At 38.0% G+C, this 14,697-nt stretch overlaps 2 protein-coding genes across 2 annotated transcripts; both read left to right on the top strand.

Annotated features, from left to right (window-relative positions):
- The first annotated feature begins 1,371 nt into the window (after positions 1–1,371).
- Positions 1,372–2,950, top strand: si:dkey-175m17.6 (N-acetyllactosaminide beta-1,3-N-acetylglucosaminyltransferase 2). The gene has a single exon (XM_058758628.1). The coding sequence runs from the start codon at positions 1,372–1,374 to the stop codon at positions 2,701–2,703; it is 1,332 nt and encodes a 443-aa protein (XP_058614611.1). The 3' UTR covers positions 2,704–2,950.
- Positions 2,951–4,517: 1,567 nt separating this feature from the next.
- Positions 4,518–14,596, top strand: sart1 (spliceosome associated factor 1, recruiter of U4/U6.U5 tri-snRNP). Its single transcript, XM_058758257.1, has 20 exons — positions 4,518–5,062; positions 5,461–5,515; positions 5,624–5,679; positions 6,203–6,329; positions 6,430–6,535; positions 6,645–6,722; positions 7,585–7,684; positions 7,824–7,966; positions 8,123–8,329; positions 8,418–8,530; positions 8,611–8,756; positions 8,894–9,018; positions 11,633–11,797; positions 11,883–11,993; positions 12,079–12,166; positions 12,859–12,949; positions 13,038–13,173; positions 13,926–14,015; positions 14,155–14,276; positions 14,361–14,596. Exons 1-20 carry the CDS (start codon positions 4,801–4,803, stop codon positions 14,377–14,379), a joined length of 2,340 nt encoding a protein of 779 aa, XP_058614240.1. The 5' UTR covers positions 4,518–4,800; the 3' UTR covers positions 14,380–14,596.
- Positions 14,597–14,697: the final 101 nt, after the last annotated feature.

Genomic DNA, 14,697 nt, shown 5'->3' with positions numbered 1-14,697 from the left:
AACAACAAACATCTTACTGGAGTTTTGAGTAATTATATACTTTATATTACATATTCTTTGTATTGCCAAAATAGCTCAATAGTTGTTATATAATGATAACTTTGAACTTTTTATAGAAGGGTTCAGTCTTTGTGTTTTGAGGCACATTTCACTAAATCTCTCTGGAGTCATCAAACGTTGCCCAGCAACACTTTTTTTTTAGATGTAAGGGAAGCATTACTGATAAAAAAAAATGAACACTTGAGTTCAGTAGTGCTGTTGAAATTGACATAATATCTCATTCTGCGCTGTATACAAATATCAGAAGACCTGTGGGTATAAAACAGGGATTATTCAAAAGGGCTTTAGATGTAATATATGTAGGTGTGGCTTATGTGCCTCCTCAAATCACCTGTGGCATGCAAATGTTCTTATTTAGTACCTGCACCTGTGAAGAGGTTGAGAGGCAATCCTGCTTTATGGTTCAATTTTAACACTGTACTGACAGAACCAGGACATAATGTTTGAACAAGAAAAGATCAATTTAATATTTGTGCATTCTTGGAAAACACCACAATCAGCATGAAAAAACACTGGGGACCTCTGGGGGCTTGTGAAGAAACGATGGGGACTGCATGGGGAGAAAATTCAAGATAAGTGTCAGGCTTTGCAAAAACCATCAGAGCAACTGAACATCTAATCTGAAGGTATTGTGAATGATTTCTCTACAGTATTACAGAAGAATTTGTAAGAAATATTATTATTTGTAAGATATTTCAGTTAGTTCAGCTAAAAAGCTTAAGGTGTTCTTAGAAATGTGACTTCTTTAAAGTGTAATTAAACTTCTTATTTTTTATTTAATTATTGAGTAAATTAATCATGCACTGGTACTGAGTATGTCTGAAAAATTATGAAATCCTGAAATGTTGCAGGAAACAGTTTTCTCTGTAGAAATATTTTTACTGTTGGGGAAAACAAAAATAAGTGAATATTTTTTCCATCCCAGATTAGTGCACTTCGGACGCCCGAGGGAAAATAAATGAAACAGTGCTGTAAGCAAGGCATTTCTATATGCAGAGTAAATGTTGTGGTCTTAAAGTACATGATGTAAATATCATGGGCGGTAGGATGCTGTGGACGTTGCCCGGTCAGGTGCATATAACGAGTCTCACGAGGCCAAACCATGGAGATGAAATTCTTCAGAGACTTCCTCCTAGTGGCAGAAGCCCTAGTATTTCCCTTTAATAAAAACAGCTTGGCCTTTCTGAGATTTCTCACCACTCACTGAACTCATCTGTAATTCACAGAAATTTGATGGAATGTATCAAATATCCATTTACACTGCTTCATAATATATTGTTCCTCTCAATGTCTTTCATTCTCTTCCAGTCCATGGCACGCTCCAGATGCAATGGAAAGATCCTATGTCTGTGTCTCTTGCCTTGTGTGATGGTAAGTCACCTGTTGGTGTACATCATGGTGTCCATATTTGTAGCCGTCTCCTACTCCCCTCCACTACCGCAGCTGCCCCTCCATTTCATTGCCACCGGAGCCTCCACAAACTCAGGAGCTCTTGCATCCCATCCAGTTCGGCCATTCTGGAATCTCAGACTAGAGGACGGGGCACTGTGGAACCGCCTCCAGCACATTTGGGATAGAGAGCACAACCCCATATTGAGAGTTAACGGAACAAGGTCCAAGGTCCAAGGTCCAAGCCTTGATGCAATACATCTGCAAGAGATGGAAAAAACTGGTGCCTGTGAACAAGACGCGGCTTGGGCGTCCCACCTGCCTGACTTTAACACCCTTCCTGATCAAATGAAAGATTTTGTCCTGTCCATGCACTGCAGGCATTACACTGTCCTCGTGGACCAACCCAATCTGTGTGCCGTGCAGGACTCTAAGACACCGTTCCTTCTCATGGCAATCAAATCGCAAGTCGGGAACTTTGAGAACAGGCAGGCCATCCGAGAGACATGGGGAAGGAGCGGTTGGATCCAAGGGGACAGTGGAGGAAGAAGTTGGTTACTACGCACTGTCTTCTTGCTTGCGAGGCAGGACACAGAAACAGGGCCTCATCCAGATCTGAGCGCCCTATTGAAGTTGGAGAGCAGCACCCATGAGGACATCCTCCTGTGGGACTTCAAAGACACTTTCTTCAACCTCACCCTGAAGGATGTACTTTTCTGGGACTGGCTTTCAAAGCGCTGTTCTCATGTCCACTTCATTTTCAAGGGAGATGATGATGTGTTTGTTAGGACTAAGGCTCTGCTGGACTACATAAACCATGTTGGCGTACAAAAGACGCATGGAAATAAGACAAAAGAGCGGGATGATTTTGTTGTGGGGGATGTTATTGCCAATGCCTGGCCCAATCGGCAACCTGGTACTAAATATTACATACCCGAAAGCTTCTATAAAGGAACGTATCCAGCCTACGCAGGAGGCGGAGGGGTGGTTTACACTGGTGCTTTGGCTTTACGTCTACAGGAGGTCTCTCGATGGGTCAGCTTGTTTCCTATTGACGATGTTTACTTAGGAATGTGCCTTCACAGGCTCGGGGTGTCCCCCACTCATCATTCAGGTTTTCTTACCTTTGATCTTCCAGAAGACCTGCGGGAGAAGCCATGTGCGTATCACAACGTTCTCCTAGTCCATAAACGCACCCCGAAAGACATGTTAACCCTATGGAAGGAGCTACAGGTTCCTCCTCAGGAGTGCTAATGTGCACTTGTTCATGAATTCAAATGAAGGTAAATGATGCCGCGGGGACCTGGACTTCAAAGTTATTTTAATTTTTACCACAAGGTATTTTCAAGCCAGTTGGGCATGTTAATTTGCATAAAAGGCCTTCTGTGATGTTGGGCTGTGCTCAGGGCTGTGTGTGCAGTGGTTATTATAAGGAGGTCAAATTGGAATGGCAAGACAGCAGACAAGCTAAAAATAGCATACAGCATGGTTGACTTCTTAAGACGGGGTTCTTGGTAGAACGGTTCTTGTTCATGGGAATAAGAATGTGAAAGAATATGTAGTGGACAATTGTAGAGTCTCACGTTGTTGTTGTTGTTGTAATTTTAAAGGATTTAAAAGTTTGTGGTCCAGATACCAGGAGTTATCTCATAATGGAATGAATCAAAAAATTGTCATCAACATAATTCAGCGTTGTATTAAAAAGCTATGCTACTGGTTCAAAAAACTAAATCTGTTATTGAACGATATTTTTTACACTTTACAACGTATATGTATTTTCTGCTCTGTGTCATTGTCACATACGTGTCATTTTCTCTCATTAGCGTAAGAATTCCTGATGTGAAAACAGCTGGAAAAAATTATTCAAGTCCATTTTGGAGATCTTGGTGTGCAAGTGCTTCTCAGCAAAATGATCTGGATGCCTGAAAACCCCATTAGACATTGTCATCTGGTTTAGGCCTTGTGGGCCTAATTATTGCTTGGTGTTGTTGGTGGCATAATCTGAATTACAACAACAAAACATAATAATAGGAAATAATGAATGACACTAATGAACAATGGATGATTTATTTGGTCATTTATCATACAATTGATTTACATGACTAGATGTTTGTGCATTCATCTGTTTCATGAGATTTAATGTAACAGCTGTTTTATGAACTCAGAGCTTCATTGTTTGTTTCACTTATTTTAATGTTTTCATTTGCATTTCTTGTTAGTTTGTTTAATATTAATAATGGAAATATTTTCACTTATGGTTTCACTTATTTCCCTTTTGTCCTCCAAATTGATGTTAGTAATAATCATGCCAAATGAAGCTTGTATTTTCTTAATTATGTTATGTACAGTCAGATTTTGCAATTAAATCTGTTAACCACTATTACTTCAACTGTTGGTGTTTTTTATTTCTCCAAAGCAAGCAATTTTTGGGTTGTTTATATCTTAATATATAATCACTACACTTACAGTGGTTATATCATTTGTTTGAATTTCAAATGTAATTGTACTAGGCCTAGGCATAGCCTCTAAATTATGGTGCAGCCCTTTGCAACCTTGTGAAACAAATCTAAAAAGTTAACAAGTTGATCTTTAGAGATTTTTAGTCTAGTTTTCCAGAAAAGGGTTGTATTTTTGTTTTGTGTCTTTCTAGGGAGTTTCTCCTCACCACAACTTTTTCACTAGGGAGTGTGAAGCACTATTTTCTGTAGTTATTTATTGCTATTTAAGAATATTCATTGTGGAAAGAAAAGTGCTATACAAAAATATCTGAACTAAAAATGTTTCTCTTCACGTTCATAAATCTAATAATTACAAATTAATGTAATTATTTTCCAGGTAAGTTTTTACAAATATTTTACTAGGCTACATTCAACAACACGGAATATAAAAGTCAGTTATTTAGGCTATTTTGTGAAGTAATACTTTTAGCAACATAGCGTAACAAACCCCAGTAAATTAGTTTTATAAATGAGGATAGCTGTCTTTATACTGAAGGAAGTCAAAAATTCAGAGTTTAACGACCTCCATACTTATAGGTGGCGCTGCAACTCCATCTTTGTCCATTTAACCCGGAAGTCGTCAGTACAGCACCGCGTTCATCATACGATTGTGTTGTTGCAGTAGTGCTAGCTGTGTTTGTTTAGTACTTACATTTTCTCTGATCAAGTAAATACAAAATAATGTCTTAATAACAACGCGCATACAATAAGTTAGCTTTGCTATTATGATGTCTTTCTACTGTTAATATTAACGTTACGTAAATATTTACCGGTTTGCCGTGTTATAATCAACTGAAGTGCAGCAGAGAGCAGTAAGGTACATATAGCACATTTAGCCGCGAACAGAGCCGATATGGGTTCATCAAAGAAACACAAGGAGAAGGAGAAGGAGAAGGACCGGGATCCAGAGGACCGGCACCGTGAGCACAAGAAACACCGTCACAAGGATCGAGACAAGGATAAGGACCGCGAGCGAGAGAAGAGAAAGAGATCCCGCTCCAGAGAGAGGAGCAGCCGGGGAGCAGAGAAAGACAGGAGCGGTAAAGCAGAGAGGAGCAATGCGGAGCCAAGAGTCAAGAAAGAGAAGCTTGATCCTGCTTTCGAGGGCAACAGCGGTCAGTCATCCTGTCCACAAACTTCAATAGTTACTAGACCTTTTGTTGACTTGCTCTTCTGCACCACTGTCATCAAAGTATACTCTAAAATGGCAGAAATAATATGTTAAACTCTGTGTGAAAGAGATCCCAGAATGCTCTCTCTTATATCAATATACTTGGATGAAAACCATTACTTGCAAGTTATGTAAGGAACTCTGACTGCCTACATTGAAAGCATGTTTGAGCCTTTATAGGTTGGCACTGGCAGCTGATTAAGTTTTGAAACGCAGCTTTTATCTTATCTTCATTTATGACTAATATTCACCATCATTGTCCCACTTGAAATAATTTATATGGCTTTGATAGAAGTCATCGAGTTAGATGGTGTTCATGTTTGTCAACATCTTGTTTTGCAGAGCCAGGTCCCAAATCTGCCAGTGGTGATGCTTCACTCAGCATTGAAGAGACCAAGTATGTTTTGTAGCACACTGTTATTTATAATTTGAGGGAAAGAAAATGTAATACAAATATTAATATACATGTATATTTTTCTAAATGCTATTGCTCTTTGTTTTGCAGTAAACTGAGAGCCAAACTAGGTTTGAAACCCCTTGATCTCAATGAAAACAAGAAAGGTGAGAATTTGATAATCATGTTACATCAAAGTGCTATTTTAGATACTACCATTCAAAAGTTTTAAATCAATAAAATTAAAGTTAATGATTTTATTAATGACAGTTGTACTAATTAAAAAATAAATAAATAAAGCAACACAATTGTTTTTAACATTGATAGTAACAAGAAATGTTTCTCGAGCACCAAATCAGAATATTAGAATGATTTCTGAAGGGTCATGTGACACTGAAGACTGGAGTGATGATGCTGAAAATTCTGCTTTAACATCACAGGAATAAATTTAAAAGTGCATAATATTCAAATAGAAAAGTTATTTTAAATTGTAATAATATTTCACTAGATTACTGTTTACTTATGTTTTTGAGCAAATAAATATAGCCTTGTGAGCATAACTTCTTTTAAAAACATTAAAAATTTAATCCTGACCTCACACTTTTTAATGTTAGTGTAATTGCTTTGAATGCAACATCTTATTTAAAGCTTTTTTTTTTCTAAATCTATGATTGTTTGGTGGTTTCTTAGAGACTGGAACTAAGGAGGAGCCCCTCCTGGCCGAGACCATCAATCCTGTCCATATCAAACAACAAGCTGAGATGAGAGAGAAACTGGCTGCTCTCAAAGAGAAGCGTCTGCTCAATCAGAAACTGGGGTAGGAAATTTTTGCTACCTGCGAAAGATAACAGAACTTCTACTATTGCAATTCCCTGTTAGTCATTAAATCTGACTAATATCTGACTTTGTGTTTTCAGGAAGGTGAAGGTGCTTGGGGACGAAGAACCATGGCTGGATGACACAGCTGCCTGGGTGGAGAGGAGTCGCAAACTAGCCAAGGAGAAGGAAATGGCGGAGAAGAGGGTGAGGATAGAGAGAAGTGACAGTTGTAGAGACAACCAAATGACTAGCTTTGTTTCGTTTGGCCTTTATCAGTCTTTTTTTGTTTTCTGTGCAATTCCTTTCTAAACAGGCCAAGCTCCTGGAGGAGATGGATGAAGAGTTTGGTGTGAGCAATCTGGTCGAGCAGGAGTTTGCACAGGAAAAGAGGGTGTGTGACCTTATTGACCTAATTTCTTGTTCCTCTCTTCCTCAGTCACAATCCTTTTTTTTTCCACTAAGACAATATTCAAAGCCCTGCTGTGATGTCACAATTACTCATTTACAGAGGTTTTTTTTTATTTACACTAGGAGGGCCAATATATTAAAATAATAAAATTAATAATTAAAATAGTTACACTACAATATATAAAATTATTCACAAATAATGATCAATAATTCAAATTAATAAATGAATGATTTTTTTTTACTCACAAATTGTAATTTGTAACCAATAACTAATATTTTAGAGATTGGCATAACTAGAAAATATTCAGTATAAAAATTTCCGTCAGCGCGCCGACATAATTGTGCCGTTGCGTCCCGAGTTTGAGTCCTGCTAAGATTTTATTAAAGTATATGTCTTTCCATGTTTAGAAATTACACATTTTAAAATTAGACTTCCTCATATACAGGGTTTTCTAAGACCGTGGGAAACCTGCTTCTTAAGGAAAAAATAACAGTTGTTAAGGGGTGAATTGAAATAAGAAATACCTTGGTTTTTAGCTGTTTTAGCTCATTTAAATATTTATTTTGCCTTATTTTAAATCATTTTAGTCATTTTTAGGCCCCCTTCAAAGTTTGCTGACATTCCTAATGGGCCCTGGTCCTTTAGTTGAAAACCACTGCTTTAATCGGCATAAAAATCGATTGAAAATAGTGAAATAACTTTGATCATGTAACAGTTGTTGGTGGAAAGGTTTCTCATACTTTTTATATGTTTGTATTTCTTAGTAATGTATTATTTATGAGTTACATAGTACATAGCATATTCATTTAGATGTTGATTTGATTGATCTGTTTTTACTAACCAGGACTCATATGGCTCACGTAATCTCAAAGGGCTGAAGGTTCAACACAAGATGGAGTCTTTCAGAGAGGGGGAAACCATTATCTTAACTCTAGAAGACAAAGGTGAGCTAACATGATGATGCTGAATGTGGATAAATGTACTGTTGCTTTAGATGAACAAGCATCTGCTAAATCACTGACACCACCTACACACTCTCTCGTGGGCACACTCAAAGTTTCTCTGCGTGGGTGATTTTCACAGGCGTTCTGGAGGAGAAGGAGGATGTGCTGGTGAATGTGGGTCTGGTAGACAAAGAGAAAGCAGAAAAAAATGTGGAGCTAAAGAAGAAGAAGCCAGATTATAAACCTTACGAAGAAGAGGAGAGTGTGGATGACATGGTCATTGTAAGATTGCATCTGAAATTCCAAATTCTCCAAATGCATTGAAACCTCACATGGCCAAAAATACCACTGATACTTTTTATTAACCAATTAAAAACCTGCTATGTGATTTCCTCTTCCTTGCCTAATATTCAGCGTGTTCCTTTGAATTCTTTCCAGTTGAAGCCAAAGTCTGTGCTGTCAAAGTACGATGAGGAGATCGACGGGGAGAAGAAGAAGAGTTTCAGGCTTAGTACTGGAGGTTTTGTGGGAGGTGAGAGAGAGCGGGAGCTGCAGGCCATCAGAGAGAACCTGCGCAATCAGGCCCAGTCTCTGGACATGCCTGCTCTCACCCTCGCCAGTGAATACTACACACCACATGAGATGGTGAGAAGAATCTGCTTAAGTGCACTGGGTTTTGAATTTGATTTCTTTCTTGACTGATGTTAATTTTTTTTATGACGTGTGACACCAGGTGGGCTTTAAGAAGACCAAATGCAAAGTCAAGAAAATCAGAAAGAAAGAGAAAGTACTCAAGGCTCATGACCTCTTGGTGGATGAAACTCGAAGCACAGATTTTGGCTCCAGGTAAAGCCTTAACTCATTTGCTGTTGAAAACTCCAGCGACACCACAGTTATTTCAACTCAAAACCGGTTCTGGCACTCAGGTCTCGAGGTCGAGGTAGAAAGCAAGCTGATAAGGAGGAGAGGGCGGAGCCTGGAGATATTGCTATAGAAACTAGCAGCAAGGCCAGTGATGTCCTCCAGCAGTCAGATGACATTAGAATGGCTGACATGGACATTAGTGATGATGGTTAGAGAGAACTTTTTCATGTCTAAAGTTAAAACCAGTTTTTTCTTTTTCTCAAGGCATCTGTTTATCTCTTTGAAATTCAAATGAATTGCATCACTATTCTCTGCACTCACACGCTTTCTCCTTGTCTCTCTCAGAGGACTTCACCCCTCCAGAGCCTGCTGTATTAGAAGAGGATGAAGCTGAGCAGGAGCTCCAGAAACAGCTTGAGAAACAAAGGAAACTCAGACAAAAACAAATGCTCAAAGACTCGGGAGAAAAGGTCAGCAGTTTTCATTCCTGAAGCGCTGCTCTGGCAATGCAGAATAATATATACACATGTATATACAAACAAACTAATAATTCAGATAATGCGGTGAAGCTTGCAATTTACCAAATTGCTGCAGAATTTGGGCCTAGATGCCTTGTGTGACGCTATCGCAAAATGCATTCAGCCAAAACCCACTTCGAATCGATTGTGCATTCTCTAACACACACACACAGAAGTGCGCATGCTCTGAGTGACATTTCCATCTACCGGCTCAGTTTATCGACTGCATGTATGCAGCATAAAAGTGGCTCGCACACTCTGTAAACAACCCCAAAATGGACGAGGAGCATGACGGAACTAGTGAAGGAAATGCTGAATAAATATGTAAATTCACTCTCTGACAACAGAAATCGTGCCGTTTCCATGGTTACCCCTGTAAACACAAAAGGCTGCGCTACTTTCTTTTTCTGACACACTGGTCATGGAGAAGAAAGAAAGTAAAGTTTTCAAATAGCCCTTTAGATTTGTGTATTAGCTATGATTTTTATGAAACCACTTTTTATCAGAAAAAACTTTGTGTATTCTTCTAAATTACCATGATGTTTAAAGTTAACTTTGTTATATTATAAATATTATATAAAACTTGTTATTAGCCATGAAGAGCTTGAAATAATTAAGTCAGAATTATTTTTTGTTTTTAAATGGAACTTTTTATTTTATTTTATTTTTTTACCTTTAAACAAAATATAAAAGGCAAAAAAAGTTGTGATGTTTTGTTTTGACATATACTTGATACATCTGGCTTTTATGGCCCATATAGTGAGAATTTGGAGAGGAGAAACATCTCAATATTATTTGGAGGCCCAAACTGAGCAAAAATAACAATTTGGTGCAGTTATTCATATGGCCAAAAATGTAGATTAATGTTTAAATTTTTTTTTTTTTTATAACGATATGAAATTCAGTATGCATATAAATGATGATTTAGAGATGAACAAATAAACGTTCTTCAAAAGCCTGTTGTATCATTCATTGATGCATTTTAACATGATTTTTCTAATACTAATAATTTTGCTCATGTATTAAAAATATTTCAACCAAGTCTTGATCATGTTGATAAGTTAGTCTTTAGAAATGCATTAAATATGACACAGTAGGCTTTATAGAGGACAACACTCAAGTTTCTCTTTTTATTTCTCTCAATGGTCCTTGAGTTCAGAAAAGTAATTAAATTGGTAGAACAATGTTGTCTGTGGTATATGTATGTTTTGCAGTGTATATATTTTTTTGAAAATATACACTGCAAAACAATAGAAGAAATGACGCCGCAGAATCAGTCATTTTAGGCTGCAAAAATCGGAGAAAAAGTCTGAAAGAAAAAAAAGGGACTATTTTTAAAAATGTTTTTGTCTAAAGCAGTGGTTGAATGTACTGTAAATGTGTACTTTTTTTAGTACACCTCCCATCCAACAGATGTCACTGTATTATCTTTGTATTATGCATGTTCTACTTGATAAAGTCAGTGAAATTACAAAGTAAAATATAACCAATTGCTACTTGAAATAATTACATACATTTTTAGTAGCTGTGTTAATCCTATGTTGAATAATACCTATTTATAATAATTAACAATAGGGCTGCCCCTAAGAGTCGACCAAAATTGTATTAGTCGCAGAAAAAGGCGAAGTCACGCAGTCCGTGAGGGACAGATCGTTAACGGCTGGTCTTTGTTGTAAATACAGTACTCGGGCAGGACATCCAAACGCTCGCCTAACATTCATCGACCTCAAATATGGATTATCATCTGAAATATGCAAATATTAGCAACTTTACATGGCCGTTCAATCTAATGTTAACCTAGAGAAATGTGCACTATTGAAGTGTCTGTGTGGAGTGTGTGGAAGCTGAACAGTAGCGCTCACTGCAGGACAGATAGAGGCGCTGGAGCGGTCATTTGCTCTTAAAATACTCCGTCATTTTTGGTCATACAGATAAGAATAATACATCTTTCGAATCGGTATTGTGCACTCACAATAACAATGCGCTTTTGTAAAATAATGAAAGCAAACAGGATGTGCTTTCTGCCGTCTTGGTCTCTGTGAACTTGAGCGCGACACTCCAAATCTCCATATATACTTGCCTTACTGATATTAAAATATATCTATAGAGAGCGAAATGTCGACTTTCAAATGAACCAATTCAAATGACAGACAAATATTCTCTGATTATGTAATCCGTATGAAACGTGCATCACTACTGCGGAGATGACACGACTTCATCTCTTATGCTGAAAACAAAGACAGTACTAGTGTATCAATACATTATTAAAATGTTAATGCAGCCTCCTTACTGTTTTTCCCTGACACATTCATTATCATTACTTCTGCGGTGCGCTGTGGCAAGCTTTATACATGTGCTTGAGCTCTTATAGGCTACGTAGGCAATTAAAGGCGCATTATAATGATTTAAATGGTTTATTAATAAATGTGCGATTAGTCGACTAATGCTTAAAATGAACGACTACTATTCGACCAGAAAAATCTTTAGCTGAGGGCAACCCTATTTAACAATAATAATGTTTATTCAACTGTTTCTTTTGTATCTGTCTTTGTATTGGTGTTTTCAGGTGGCTCAGCACATGAATCAATTGGTGAAGACAGAAGAGGATGACAACGACCCAGACAAAAGAAACAACATTGTCTTTAATGCCACCTCTGAATTTTGCCGCACTCTTGGAGACATCCCCACCTACGGGCTGTCAGGCAACCGAGAGGACCAAGAGGATATTATGGTACACACCATTCCAACCCTTTCCCACTTTAGCTATATTGTTTCACTTGCTGGTATTAAATGTCTGATTTGTTTGGGTCATACAGGACTTTGAAAAGGACAATGAGAAAGAAGGAGGCGGACAGTCAGACTCTGATATGGATGACAATGTGGGCTGGAGCACCGTCAACCTGGATGAGGAGAAAAACCAGGCAGATGTGAGTGTTCTGCTCACCTCACTGACGGCAATTAAGTTGGACTGTGAAACCCTCACTTTAACATGATTTTTATGCTTTGTTATAGTTCTCAACAGCCTCCACGACTATTCTGGATGAAGAGCCCATTGTGAACTCTGGTCTCGCTGCTGCTCTACTTCTGTGCAAAAACAAAGGTGAGATCAGCCAAATCTGATTTTGAACCGAATAGAATCTTATCAAATTTATTAAAAATAAAACAATTGTCTCCGATTGCCTTATGGTTAGTGCGCCGACATATGTGATCCTAGACCACAAAACCAGTCATAAGGGTCAATTTTTCGAATAAATAAGCTTTCCATTGATGTATGGTTTGTTATGATAGGACAATATTTGACTGAGATACTATTTGAAAATCTAGAATCTGAGGGTGCAAAAAATAAATATATTGAGAAAATCGCCTTTAAAGTTGTCCAAATGAAGTTCCTAACAATGCATATTACTAATCAAAAATTAAGTTTTGATATATTTACAGTAGGACATTTACAAAATATCTTAATAGAATATGATCTTTACTTAATATCCTAATGATTTTTGGCATAAAAGAAAAATAAATAATTTTGACCCATACAATGTATTTTTGGCTATTGCTACAAATATACCCCAGCGGCTTATGACTGATTTTGTGGTCCAGTGTCACATATAGCACAACTGTGCTCGCGGCGACACAAGTTCGATTCACGTGTCGTGGTCTTTTGCCAATCCCACCCCCTCTCTCCACTCAATGCTTTCCTGTCTGCTCTCTACTGTCCTATCCAATAAAGGCATAAAAGCCCTTAAATATAACTTTAATAAAAAAAAATTTTAAACATGCATTTAACCTTTTCAGGACTGCTGGACACACAGATGCAGAAGGTGGCTCGTGTCAAAGCCCCAAAAGGAGCTCTGCCAAATGATAACTACTGCATCGAAGACAAGATGTAAGTAGATGTAACAAAACTTTCGCCATTGGTTGTTTGTTGTTATAAAAAGCGAAGATGTTTCCATTTCCTGTTCTGTCCACCACAGGAATATTGATGACAAGTACAGCAGGAGGGAGGAATACAGAGGCTTCACACAGGATTTCAAAGAAAAGGATAACTACAAGCCAGACATCAAGATCGAATACGTTGACGAATCTGGTCGCAAGCTCTGCCCTAAAGAGGTCCGTGCACATGTGGTTGTTATCAACCAGTCACATCAGACAACTTCCTCCTTCTGAAATGTCTGTGTTAGGGATGTCACGACACCAAAAATCTAGTAGTCTGTACCGATACCACTAAAAGTATATGATACTCGATACCAAGTCGATACCAGGGGAAAAAATAACAATAATACTTAAATATTAACTCCTTTATTTAACATTACAAAAACACAACATTAGTGGCACTTGGCCTTCAAATAACACACACGCACTTGCACATGCGCACACACACACACACACACACCTATACTCTGAATGCAAACATTAGTTTAAATTCACTGACATTTTTTAAAACCATTACCATAAACAACAATTATTTAAACCAGGACGGATACACAACTAATGAACAAGCTGTAAGCTGTCAGACAGTTATGTGTGTGCGTGATCATGCGCAGCGCTTGTGCTTTCAGAACTGCGCGCTCTCATTTAAGTCTCACACACTCATATTCATAATATATCATCGCCATCTTCCACGTGTAGTTCTTCTGTGTGCTTGTAGGCATTTTTTCTTCTTTACCCTTTGAGGAGTGACTGAAACACTTCCAGGCGTATGCTCTGCCTGCCCCTGTCAGTTCTGGAAGAATTGCAGCCTCACTAGAAAAACAAGTACCGGCAGGATTTTAAAATGTTTATACTGACTTTGGTACCGTTGTATCGGTTCTCGTGACATCCCTAGTCTGTATAAGTGCTCAGCCTCCTTTGTCGTCCTCCAGGCTTTCAGACAGCTGTCCCATCGTTTCCATGGGAAGGGCTCTGGCAAGATGAAGACGGAGCGGAGGATGAAAAAGCTTGAGGAAGAGGCGGTATGTTTTGTTTTAGATCGCCAAGCATATTAAAACACAAAGCACCATTAACTGACACATTAAAATCATAAAGTCTTAATTCATGATTCTTGTATGGGACATAAGTCATTTGACTTTTTGCCTGTTTGTTTTCCTGCAGCTGCTGAAGAAGATGAGCAGCAGTGACACTCCTCTTGGCACCGTTGCTCTTCTGCAGGAAAAGCAGAAGTCCCAGAAAACTCCTTATATTGTGCTGAGTGGCAGCGGAAAGAGCATGAATGCGTAAGTATTTATTCATGACTTGCATTCCAGCTATTTTGCTCGATCTACGTTTTTACTGTTAATCGTTTTATCTCGTTTTCACAGGAATACCATTACAAAATAAATCTGGATACTGGAACCAAACAACAGTTCTTTCACACAAAATCTACTCATTTTAGCCATCTTTTAAACGAATAAACTAGTTGTGTATATACAAACATTGTTTGTTTTGTGTGTAAATTCATACCCCTTGATTTGATTTCTTGATTCATGTAATTTTCTGTAGAACACTGTATTCTTTGTTTTTTTTCCCCCCCCATTAAAAACTGTTGCGATTTAAAGCTGGTCTAATAATTTTGTAGTATTACAAGCATTTGGGTTTGTTTTGTAGATGTTAGCACTGTTGTACTGATTACACATGACAATAGGAAGATGTATTGGA

Source organism: Onychostoma macrolepis, chromosome 21, assembly GCF_012432095.1.
Source record: "Onychostoma macrolepis isolate SWU-2019 chromosome 21, ASM1243209v1, whole genome shotgun sequence".
Lineage (NCBI taxonomy): Eukaryota > Metazoa > Chordata > Actinopteri > Cypriniformes > Cyprinidae > Onychostoma > Onychostoma macrolepis.
This window is presented reverse-complemented; position numbering and strand designations above follow the sequence as displayed.

Coding starts and splice junctions, on each gene's coding strand:
- si:dkey-175m17.6 (XM_058758628.1), top strand. CDS start 1,372: ATGGCACGCTCCAGATGCAATGGAAAGATCCTATGTCTGTGTCTCTTG.
- sart1 (XM_058758257.1), top strand. CDS start 4,801: ATGGGTTCATCAAAGAAACACAAGGAGAAGGAGAAGGAGAAGGACCGG. Junction 6,723..7,584: donor AGTTTGCACAGGAAAAGAGG/GTGTGTGACCTT, acceptor TTTACTAACCAG/GACTCATATGGCTCACGTAA. Junction 7,685..7,823: donor CTTAACTCTAGAAGACAAAG/GTGAGCTAACAT, acceptor TGATTTTCACAG/GCGTTCTGGAGGAGAAGGAG.